The sequence below is a fragment of the Phocoena phocoena genome, chromosome 11, assembly GCF_963924675.1.
Source record: "Phocoena phocoena chromosome 11, mPhoPho1.1, whole genome shotgun sequence".
NCBI lineage: Eukaryota > Metazoa > Chordata > Mammalia > Artiodactyla > Phocoenidae > Phocoena > Phocoena phocoena.
In genome coordinates this window covers 45,825,702-45,838,137 of record NC_089229.1, presented here as the reverse complement: position 1 = coordinate 45,838,137, position 12,436 = coordinate 45,825,702, and the positions used below count along the sequence as shown (strand labels likewise).

The 12,436-nt window shown below is 41.7% G+C and overlaps 1 protein-coding gene across 3 annotated transcripts in view; it reads left to right on the top strand.

Annotated features, from left to right (window-relative positions):
- Positions 1-389: 389 nt before the first annotated feature.
- LGR5 (leucine rich repeat containing G protein-coupled receptor 5) overlaps positions 390-12,436 on the top strand; it is a 119,006-nt gene continuing 106,959 nt past the window's right edge. For all 3 annotated transcript variants that reach the window (XM_065886666.1, XM_065886665.1, XM_065886664.1), the window contains exon 1: positions 390-601. In XM_065886666.1, coding sequence (XP_065742738.1) covers positions 390-601 — 212 coding nt within the window. The remainder of the gene's footprint in view (positions 602-12,436) is intronic.

Below are 12,436 nucleotides of genomic sequence, written 5' to 3'. Positions count from 1 at the left end.
AAGTGGGGCCAGGCGGGGGGTGCCTGGGAAGCCGGGCTGCGCTGACGTCACTGGGCGCGCGATTCGGGCTGGAGCGCTTTAAAAAACGAGCGTGCGAGCGGAGATGCTGCTCCACACCGAGCAGGCCGCCTGCAGCAGCAGCGCGCACGGCCCCCGCAGCGGCTGCAGCCAGGGCGCTCCCGAGGCCCGCGTGGCGGCAGGGGCACGGCCGGGCCCCGCAGCGCTTCTCCTCGGCGCCCCCGCCGGGGGCCAGGAGCGCTGCGCCCCGCGCTGTAGGCGCCCGCGGAGCCGCAGAAGCCCGCCGAGCTGCGCCTGACGCGCCACCGTCCGCCGCAAGCCCGACGCTGCCCTCCCGCCGCGCCCCGCTCGCGGCCCCCTGCCCGGGCACCATGGACACCTCCTCGGTCGGCTTGCTCCTGGCCTTGCCCGTCCTGCTCCAGCTGGCGGCTGGGGGCGGCTCGCCGAGGCCGGGCGCGCTGCTGCGGGGGTGCCCCGCGCACTGTCAGTGCGAGCCGGATGGCAGGATGCTGCTCAGGGTGGACTGCTCCGACCTGGGGCTTTCGGAGCTGCCCTCCAACCTCAGTGTCTTCACATCCTACCTGTAAGTGCGCCTCCACTCCGCTCCGGAAAGGGGACAGAGGGAGGAAAGGAGGCGGGCCCTAGGCCAGGCTGGGGGCTCCTCGGCTCCCGCCTGCTCTGGAGGGGGCGGGCGAGTTTGCAAAGGGCGTCTTGGCCAGGCGTGTTTGGACCCCTGGGAAATGCACGTGTCTCGGGGTAGCACGCCCGCACTTTCTGGGCCCGCAGAGAAGCGTCTTCAAGTGCAACCCGGGAAAGCGCTAGTGCGCTGCAGCTTTGCGGTCCACCTCTAGGCAGGTCGCCGCGCGAATTCCTCCGACTGGAGGCATTTGCCTGCAGTGTGGGCATTTGTGCCCCTGAGCCTGGAACCCAAGGGCAGGCTTCCCAGTTGGTCCCTGCCCCAACCTCCCCTCCTTGTCCTGTCGCGTTCCACGAAGAGATGGGCCGTAAAAATTTCCGCAGAGGAGAACTCCAACTCGTCCAGCTCCAAAGGAATTTACTCTGCATCTCTTGCACAGTCGCGTGATGTAATCTTTTTCTTTTCTTTTTTCTTTTCTTTCTTTTTCTTTCTCTCCCACCGCCCCCCCCCCCCGTTTTTTTAAATGAAGTGGTTATAATGTGGCAACCACAAACCCGATAAGAGCTGCCAGAACGTTATCTTTACCTTTGGCTGCCCGAGCCGCCCTTTGAAGTGCCCGCGGCCACGGTGTAATCTTTAACCATCTCCTCCTCCGGGGGAGGAAAGGGAAGTGGGCTGAAGGCGGCGGGGCGGGTAAACAGCGGCGCAGACACCCAAGTGGAGACCTGAAGCTCTCTATCATCCCTCGGGGATCCTCCCAGCCCGTCATCCCCCCACCACAGACTCCAAACCCCAACTACGGAGACGAGGCAGCGGCTCATTTCATAATCTGGTCTCTGGAAAATCCAGGCCCGGAGGGTAACAGGTGGTCGGGTGGATGTGGTGACCCAGGAGGAACCCGATTCTTGGGAACCAAGGCGACAACTCTCCATCGTCCTGTGGAGAATTTGGGGCTCGCTTCCTTCGCGCAGAGAGACTAGGGGTCGGGACCACTCGGGAAAAGGGGCACTCGTGGCCACAAGGTTACACGTTTAGGTTTGAACTCGAGGCACTGCGGTGAGCCCACCCCAAACCCTGGCAATCCCAGTTTCGGCTTCTCTGATGTACCTTGGCAGGAGTGAGTTGGGATGTTTGTGAACTCGGTCTTTCCTCTGTTTAGTTGTTTTCTGGAGGGAAGAAACATGAAGAGGCTTGCACAACGCTTTACACTAGATAGTGATTCTTTTTCTAGAGACAGAGTGAGGAAGGAAAAAAAAACATTCTTTTTTACTTGCTTTGATTTTGCCTTGAAAGGGAGGGATTATCCTGCTAGATTTTAGTGTTAGTAGACGGCAGTCCCTTCCTCACCTACCATAAAACTATTTTGGCTGCTTTCCCTATCTGAAAAGTTTATAAAATTACTCTATTTCCCCACCAGGTTTCCCTTCGGTGGCACTTAATTGCATGGTGTAGTGATATTTTTACAGTGATGGAAATCTGCTCGCCTAAGTGATCATTCTCTAAGAATTCACATTTCCTCCTCCTAAACGACTATCTGTACTATGAAATTGTCTGTACTATTCATCTCCAGCCTCTGGGTTTAACTGCTAAACTCAGTGTTTCAAGAATCACATATTCTCCTGTATCGTGAATTTCTGAGAGCGGTTGGCAGTTGCACTTAAGAGCCTAGAACTATTCTTCCCTATCACCCTGAAGAAACTGGCCATACACACGGGAGTTGTGCATTCCCCCCAAACATTTACCTATTTAAATAATACACTTGTTAGAAAACTTGTTTAAGGATACAGAAAATAAATGTCATGACTTTTCTTCTCTCACTCATTTGTTAGGCTTCTGTTACTAAAAGTTGGTGTAAGTAAATACTGCTTCAAATCATTTCCCACATACCTCAAATGCAGTAACTGCACCTCCATGTGCTGGGGAGCTCTCACTGCCACTGTTCCCTATCTACCGTTATGGATAACCCCTTGGAGTTAAGATAGCATTAGGAAGTTAATTGTCAGCTTTTTCTCGTGCTATTTGATGACAGCCTGTATCCTGGCCTAAGGGGAAATGTTCTCATTGTCCTATAAAATATTAAACTCAGAGTGTCTGTGGAAAGTGTCACAGTGAAATGTCAAATACTTGCATCTAATGGTTAACATTTCAGGGAACATGAGTGCTAAGTGTAGAAATCAGTCCTGAAGTAAATAACCAAACTGATGTTCTTCGTGATGGGCAATTTCAGAATTGGTCTCCTTATAGAGTACAAAATGCCAGAGGTCATCGGACGCCCTGCCTTGGTGGGTTGAAGGGTTTGAGGTTGGGGGGTTTGTTTTGACAACCTCAGGAACTCTGTGCCGACATTAAGGGTAGATGGCGCCCTCTTTTGGTTACACCTAGCATTAAGTGACCATTTCTCCTTCACTTGTGCACTCACAACCTGAAAGAGAAATCTTTATTTACTCATATTCAAATAAATAAGCATGTGCTTTACTGGTTGTATTATTTTAAGAGATAACTTCATTTTGCTCTTAAATGGGAACACGAAGTTACAGCCCCGCTCCACTGGGGCCCAGTGGTAATTAAGCTTTGGTGAGAAAGTTGCAGTGTGCAAAGACTGATGTGGGTGAAAGACCAGACTACTATCTTTTATTGTTTGTAATAAGTTACCACCATTTCTTTGAGTGAAAATGTTATCTCTTAATCTTCCTCCTCTCCCCGGGAAAGAACAAGCATTTCATTTTCTTCAGACTGATGGTGGCAACTTCCAGCTGTACATGTTTGGCAAATAGATTTGCCACAATCTGATAACGGGCTAGTCCAACTCGTAGGTAAAGAAAGTTTCTTCAGTCTCTTCATAGAATATTAGAGCTGTCTATGTACAGCTTTAGAATCTTTCTTCCCCAGAAAGCTAAGTCTTAAGCCAGTCCAAACATTAACTCTCTTTTCTTACTGAACTGTATTCTCCAGTGGATCTGTAATTGGACCACTGAACATGCGTGGTATAAACAGTGGAAATTTTCAATCTTAATCTTTCTCTCTCTCTCTCTCTCTCTCTCTCTCTCTCTCTCTCTCTCTCTCTCTCTGTCTCTCTTCCAGTGATTTTGGGCTCTGATTTTACAACAGGGGCTAATAAAGCTCACTCAGCAGAAAACAAGGAACACACCAAGGTTAAGACATAAAAGCAGACAATAATTATTTCCAACGTTTAGTGCATCTCAACCTAGCAGTAGTGATCTGTCAGAAAGAAAGTAGTGCTAGCATCTAATCTTACTATTGGTAAGATATTTTAATGCATCAAATGTGGACATTTTTGCTAATAAGGTCTTAAAAGTAAGCTCCCTATACTACTTTGATGTATCTTTCATCCAGTTAGTGTGGCATCCAAATAGAAAACTAAATCCTAATGAATATCTTACTATAGTAAATATACTTTTCTTTATTGATCTAGAACAGCCATTTTATTTTTAAACGAAAACTGAGTTTTTCCCTGCTATTGCTTAAAGACATGAACATTTCATCCACAGGCAAATTTATGTCACATAAACTAAAGGAACCAAGAGAAAGATTTTGTGCGTGTGTAGTTTGGTTACTTTTCCATATGTAACTTTGTAACAAAATTTAATTTTACACATAACTGGTAAAACTAGTTTTAATTTAAAAAACCAATCAAAAATCTCAATTATAACTAATTAAGGGTGCCCTGGTGTCATACATGTGTTCTAAGCACTTAAGGTACGGTTTCAAAATTAAAGAAACTTTTCAGACTCTTCCTTGAAAATTATTTAATATATTTCTACTTCTCTTCAAGCAAAGAAAACTATTTTAAATGAAGGAAAATTTTGTACTTTAGAGATGGTTACAAAAGCCTTAATTGTTACAACAGTTTAGGTCAGTTGCAAAATTCATAGTTTGCTCTACAACCTACGTGCAAAATTCGTTAAAAATATAATAATATCAGTGACTTTTCTGCGTTTTAATGAAGTTCTTTCTTTTTCTTCAGGATGCCCGGGTTTTCTTAGTAGTGTTTTTGTTATGGGGGCAATTATTGAAACTAAGTGACTGAGTTAGTCTGAGTGATTTCTTTTTTAAGTAGTGGCTCTGATTCAAACAATTTTGTGGTGTAGATTTAGAATAAATATTTTACTGAATATGTTCAACATGTGCATGGCAGAGTTTTTGTGACAATAATGAATTTTTACATACAGTAAGCATGATCCTCAATCAGATCTTCGATCTTTTTTCCCGTTACACATTTTCTTCGAAGTAAAGGCAGAGTTCTGATCTGCAACGAAAGGTGGCAGTCACAAATGAGTTAGAAGATTGGAATAAAAAAAATAACCTTCATAATTAAATAAAATTATACTTTAATAATGAAACCATTCCCACTTGGATGTGCTTTAAAAAGTTCAGAAACACAAAACTAGTCTATAATTTCTCAAAGTTTTTAACTGAACTGTTTGTTTTTAATTTCCAAAACATGTAACTGTCAAAAGCATAGACATAATAACCAAGTAAACAATTAACTATCATAAAATTAGAGACATTGCGGAATATTTATAGTTTTACAACTGATACCTAATATCTACTTACCTTAATAAAGCATTTTATATATTTCTTCTATTAAACGTATACATTTAAGTCATTTTAGCTATAAATTTAAGTATGTTTCCAATTAAACCAAATCATATGCCATAATATAGAAATGAAAAACAGTAGTGAGTGCTGCACTGCGCAATTTTGTGAAGTAATTCTTTTGGTTTTGTTCAGTTATTTATATAAATTTAGAATAATGCTAAATGGCACATTTCCTTGTAAACACCCACAAGTGGGTATTTCTGGTAAATTGAATTCTTCATGAGAAGGCAAATTCCTTCCTATGAGATTCAACCTCCTCACTCCTGGTGCAGTGTTTTCCTTTATACAGTCTCATTTTGTAGTAGAAAAATGAATCAGACTGGCGTTAGAGCCACCACTGATATATTACTTACCAAGCTGGTAATTTAGTCCTATTGCTATTTTTGATGTACCTTAGGATTTCATTTGTTAAACTACCCATGAGTTCCAACCTACTACAACTATTTTATTCCCAGATCTGTCAGCTTCGATATACAGTTTTATTCAGTCATTATGGACGCCAACTACATGCTCAGTTTCACCCATGGAACTCCTTAGCTCTGGGAAAAGGAGACATTGCATAGGCTGTGTGGTGGAATTTTTTATAAAAATTTTCATAATTCAAAATTAATTTGGTTCTCCATAGGTGACATGGTAGGAAACAGGCTCATTCTTGAAATCTCTGGCATTTTCTCCCACCTCTTCAAGTTAATTTTTTTTTTTTTCCACTGATTGAGCCCAGTGGAAATGCCTTATTTGAAAGTGGTAGGTAGAAGAATGTTGATCATTTGATTTCACAATATGGAATAATGTTATCTAGTAGTAATGCTAAAAGACTGTTAACAGGGTGTTCAAATTAGTAGGTTAACTTTTTTTCCTTTTTTTAATTAAAAAATCCTTAATTTTAATTGAGATATAATTGATGTATAACATTAGTGTCAGGTGTACACATAAAGATACAATATTTGTATCGAAAATGATAGCCACAATAAGTCTAGTTAACATCTATTAACCACACATTGGGTTAACTATTTTTAAAATGCTTCGTAAGCAGGAGTACTTCCGCATACCCTCATTCTCAATGTTTAAATCTGGGATTGGAAAAGCTGGAATTTACTTTAAAAGTATGCAAAAGAACCAACCATTGTCCATGAAACCATCTTCCTTAAAATCAGATGGAATAATTCTCCGGGAGGTAATGATGGGCTGTCTTTCCTTCAGGGTTTATCTTCCTCACTAGACTGTGAGCTCCGCCAGGCTAGGAAATTTTCTACTTTATTTCCCAAGTGCCCACACCAGTGCCTGGCACAGAAGAGATGTTCAGTAAATACTTGTAATGTTGAATTGAATAGAATTGGCTGAACCAGCTGCTGAAATCCCAGTGGCTAAAAGAGCCCAGAGAAAGACAGATGAGAACTACTTGTCTGCAAGTAAGAGAACAACACAAGGCTACTGGTATCCCACAATTATGGCTCAGCCCCATTGGAAATACATTTAAATTGTATTTTGCTTAAATGATGCCGTGACTTGTTTAACAAACACACCAGAATTTACATGTCTATATTACTTTATTATTGTAATGACACTAATTATAACAGCTGACGTTTATACTGTTCTTCCTGAGTGCCAGGCATTATGCTGCTACTTTACTCAATCCCACATCCCACAACAACCTTTTGACACAGGTACTATTATCATCCCTATCTTGGGAGGCCCGTTAGCTTATTGCAAGGCTATTTCCATTGCTCAGAATGTTTGGGGGGCCTCTTTGAAATTATCTTCAGGGCCAGTTTACCAGAAACACAAGAAAACCAACCTTCTAATGTTTAGCTATGCCTCATAGTAATTGTAATTGGTGCTGAAATACTTCTTAGGAACACAGTTTATGAAGCTCTAATACCACAAATATTTCTTCAAGGAATCCTGGGAAATGCAGTTTTTAGTTTTCAGTAAAATGAGAATAATAGTATATAGCTTAGGGCCAATCTTTTAAGTTTAGTAGATACCTTTTCATATATCCATTTTCTTACTACCACAAAAACTATTTCTCTTGTCTCCAAGTCGAAGATAAATTGTGGTAGTGCCCAAGTATTATAAAGAGTGGTCAGCTGACTAATAACTTCCAAGTTAAAAATGAAACTTCTTTTTTTTTCTATGACCAGATCTATGTGTCAAATAAAGTAGCTGAATTCTTTGGAACTATTTGTCAATTCAGAGAGACATGAACTTTCTTAATAGGCCAATTTTATTTAAGTTTGTATTTACCTTTAAAACTGATGAGATAAGATGAAGTGACACATCATTTATTTGATTGAGAATGGAGAATTATTTCAAAGTTTTATCTACTTATTGATCACTCTGTAAGCTCTGCACAGTTTAACAATTAAGCCAGTGATACAGACTTCTGTGTAAATAAGAAATCTGGATAAGTCAGAGAAAAGTCCCTTCCTTCAAACAAAGAAGAACTTTTCCTGAACTATCCATTTAGTTTCTTCAGTCCTTCAGTTCATTTGCTGATGTAAACCTATGTGTTAATCATTTATTGTATTACAAAGTCAACATGAAAAATCAATAGCTGACCAATTAATTATAAAGCATATTCAATGTAAAGAACACCTGCTCGAGGAAGAACTGATGTTTAGAAAATTTAGGTTACATTGGGATATAATCTCTAAAAGCTCTTACAACAGTACACTCAACTGTAGTTTTCTGTGAACATTAATCATTTAAAATTATAGCAGATACAAACTATTCAACGCTATATATAAAACAGATAAACAACAAGGTCCTCCTGTATAGCACAGGGAATTATATTCAGTATCTTGTAATAAACCATAATGGAAAAGAATATGAAAAGGAATATATATGTAAAAAAGTTATTCAGCAATCTCTAACTTTCAAGTGTCTCATTTTTAACATATGCACATTTTTTCCATGTTCATTTTGCCCTTCTTGGCTTCAGAAGGAGTTTGATTTCATCTCCTAACGAAGACTGTGATGGTCAAGGGGAAAGAAAGCCATCTCTCATGCACACACTAACACACACACAGCAACACACCAATAAGAAACAGTTTCCTTTGTGCCACTTGCTCGGTGGAAATGATACATAACATTGACATGGCATGGCAGTGGAGAGCCATCCCTTTTAAGGGGAGACACCGAGGAACTGGCTGTGAAGGCACCTTCAGTTAGCTTCAGAAGCTGCAATGCAGAAGACAATTGTTCTGGCAATGGGAGCCCAACTCCAGCTGGGAACGCGTGCACCTAGCTGACCTTCCTCGTCAGCCTGCCAGCTGAGATTAAGCTTTCCTCAAGTGGTCCCTTGTTAGCCCAAACTTTTCCCCATTGTTGCTCATCTTTCACAACTGGAAGCCAAGTGTTTCAAACTGTTACTCAATTTGGCAGCCAAATTCCTTTATTTCCTCCTTCCACCTCCTTTTCTGCCTCTCTCTCTCTGTCTGTCTGTCTGTCTGTCTGTCTCTCTCTCTCTCTCTCTCTCACACACACACACACACACACACACACACACACACAGTGATGACGAACCTTACATGCACGCCTTCCTTTCCAAAGTCCACACTAAGAAGAGAATCTAAGAATTTTTATGTTTTGCTAAAAAAACTAGTAAACACTCTTGTGCTCCTTTTTTTCTTGAAACCTTGATTAAGTAGAACAGGGACCTCTACAAAAGATGTCTCTTTGCAAAAATAACCTTCCTTTGATCAAAAAAGCCACAAAAGTGTACTTCTCGGGAAAGTAGAAAACCACACATGATCTCAAGTGGAAAAAATATAAAGAATTTGCTGAATTTTTAACCTTAGCACGTAACAAAGATATTATTTTAAAGTTGGTTGGTTAATGTGGGCTGTGTTAGAACTTTCATTGTGTTGTGTTTGGGTTTACCCAATGTTATTTTAATGAGTTTATTGGTTCGACACACAAAATACCACATGGCGCTTGAAGTTTTTAGGTTATAAATTTTTTTGTGAGGCACTTATTTGAAGGAACTCTGTTACATAATCAATTGGTCTTTAAATCTATCAGCACAAAAATAACCTTTCACTTTTTGTATACATATACGGTGAAGATTATTTGATTATAAAAATTTCCATGGAAGGAGCTACTTTCCTTAATCATCTATTATGTGTATATATTAAGATGTTCACAATAAACATTTATTTCACAATGTTTGTTGAATGGATCTACAGAATGAGTTAGGAGTCTTCTAGTAAAGACTGAAATAAGAAATCTTCCTCTTTATTTTCTCTTCATACTTCTTGTCCTGAAGGGACCCTTAGCAGACCTGCTTGCATTTAGCCATAGATGTACTCTATAATTAGTAGTGTTGTCTGCCCAATAGAGTAAAGCCTAGAAAAATATGGCAAGAGAGATGGAAAGGGTGTGTGGAAATCTGCCACCCAAGAAATAGCACAGGCAGAACAGAGAGACAGTGAGACCTCCGCTAGGCGTTCAGCCCCGGTTGGTACATTTCTCCTGAGTCTGTCCTTATCCTTCTCCATCCCTCTCTTCCAGAGAGTATCAGAGGAGGACTGGAAGGATGCATTTTCCTTATCTCAGACACTCTACCCCCCAGGGCTTCAATCTATAAGGGAAGTTTAGAAAGAAGAGTCTTTCTAAAGTTTAGTTTAGTCTAACTAAAGAAAGTTATCAACTCTTAAACGCACTGAAACCGGGGTCTTTGATTTTAACTTGAGGAAGCCACCATCCCTGTGGTGGGAGACCTGAACTCACTGAAGCCCCAATCCCCCAGCAGCTGTTATTTTCCGGGGCTCAGTGCAGCGGAGTACAGGAGGAAGTTCAAGATCTTTTTTCATTGAGTCTTCAAGCTCGGCTAGCAAAAGGAAATCCTAGTTAAACCAGATTCTCCCAGGGTGTAAGCCTATCTCATTTGAAGATCTCAGAAGTTTTAGCAGCATGATTAACTGAGAGCAAGGATCCACCTTCCAACTTACAGCTGCTGGCTTGAGCATAAAGTCCACTGCCCCAGGGTCTTGTAATCCTGAGAAGTGTTAGGTGGATATGGTCTGGTCCTGAATGACTATTACAGAGTAATTTGAAGCCCCCTTTGCCTTAGCTGTAGAAACTCCTCAGAACATAGTTAATTGTATAATGGGAAGAGAAAGGCTAATTTTGGTAGATTTATGTTAATTACAGTAAAACCAATTCAGAGCTCGCACTAATAGCTAACTACATTTAGAGTAAGCTCTACTGTAAAGAACTAAAAGGATAATCTTTTATCCACAAATTACCAGAATGACTAAGCTGTATACCTAAGGTCACGTTACACAGTGCAAAACTGAAATTTAATCATGATTGCTAGAGCATTACCCTAATTGTGCAAATAAGTGGAATTAAAATCACTTAGATGGGTTGCAGAGGTTTTTGATGAGTCAAAAGTTATGTCTACCCATAGGCTTTAGAATAGAAAAGACCTTGAAGATGACGTAATCCAACACCTTCATTTTCACAGATGATGAAATTCATGCTTATAAGAGGTAAACAACATACCCAAAAATCACATAACTGACAAGGATGGAATTGGAACCCAAGTCTCCCAAAATCCCCGGTTGAATGCTCCTTCTTTCCACCTTTTTGCTCCAATGCCAGATACTCAAGTGAATTCTAAAACTCCCAGTTACTTTTCTAGATGTTACCAAGTATCCTGTTGCTTATGCATATTATATGTTCATATCTAGGTATGTGCCTGAATCTCAACCTGATAAGATTTTGGCCCACTGTAGATACAGATAAAGTGTCTCTGTATCACCTAAAAAATCTGTAAGGCAGAAAGAAGCAATCAGATTTCGTTTGAGGAATAAATAATTAACTTCCCAAATTTCAGTTCATAGTCTTTAAACATGTCTTTACTGTAACTTAAACTTCACTTGGGACTTTAATTTGACCAAATTCAGGTAGCCTTCTTGTCTCTTGTATCTGTTCCCTTTCTCCCCTAGCACTGAAATTGCATTAATTCTGGCTCTACTCCCTTTTTGCCTGGATAACTGTGGCAGTCTCCTATCTTGGTTTGCATAGACCCCCAAGACACACACACTCCCTGCCACCCCACGAGTTTGTCCAAGATGAAATTCTGCTCACGTCTCCCAGACATTCAATCCTTCAGTGGTTTCCTGTGGCTTTCACGGTAGAGTTTAACTCCTTAGTTTAACCCACAAAATCAACTTGTCTTGCCTCATCCCTCACTCGCAAACCCTGTTGCCAATCCCCCCTCCCCAACCCCCCACGTTCTCTCCTCTCCAGCCATATCAAACCACATCCTGCAGTTTCCATGTCTCAGGCCTCCCCAGGTGTTCACATGTGTTGGTCTCTGCTTGGAATGCCTTTCTTCTTTTTCATCTTTCCAACTTCTATGAGTCTTTCCATACTCAGTTCAACCATCACCTCCTCCAGAAAGCTTTCTGTGACCCACCATTTTTGAAACCTGTCTGATGCTCCCACATCGTCCTGAGCTCAGACTGTCCCAGCACTCACCACCTGTGATCACCATACTTGATCTGCTTGTCTGTTTTCACTGCTGGACTCTATATTCCCCTTGAATTGTAGATTTTCCTGGACCAAAGAAGAAAGGAGTCTCACTGGATTAGAACACAGAATCCCTAGGTACCAATCATGGTTTTCATTTTCTGTACTTTATGATGCTTTGCTATCTTGGGGCCTTGCTTACTCAGGAGGGACTGCCTCGCCCAGGGCTATCCCTGGAGATAGCAGCGACTCCCCCTGCAAGTGCGCCTTTCATGTGCAAACCAAGCGACCCAAAGCCCACACCCCCAACCTCCTTCTTTATCAGGCTCTTGCAGGACTCTTACACAGTAGGTCAATATTTCCTGCCCTAATCACCCCAGGGCCAGGTACCAGATAACTGGGGCAACACCTACACCCTGAGCCTGATGACATTATTCAAACTAGCCAATTCTAAGTCTGCTTGTCCCACCCATTCCTTCCCACGGAAACCACAGTAAAGGCTCCTGCCCCTGCTTTCTTCCCTCTCGTTCTTCTACCCACCATGTGGTCCTGCATGGCTGATGTGCCCCCCTGCTCTTGGCAACTGTGAATGACAAACCACCTTTTCACTAGCAGTCATCTTGTGCTCTATAGGCAATAGTCTACCTGAATAACTTTAACACCTACAGCTTCAAAACACCC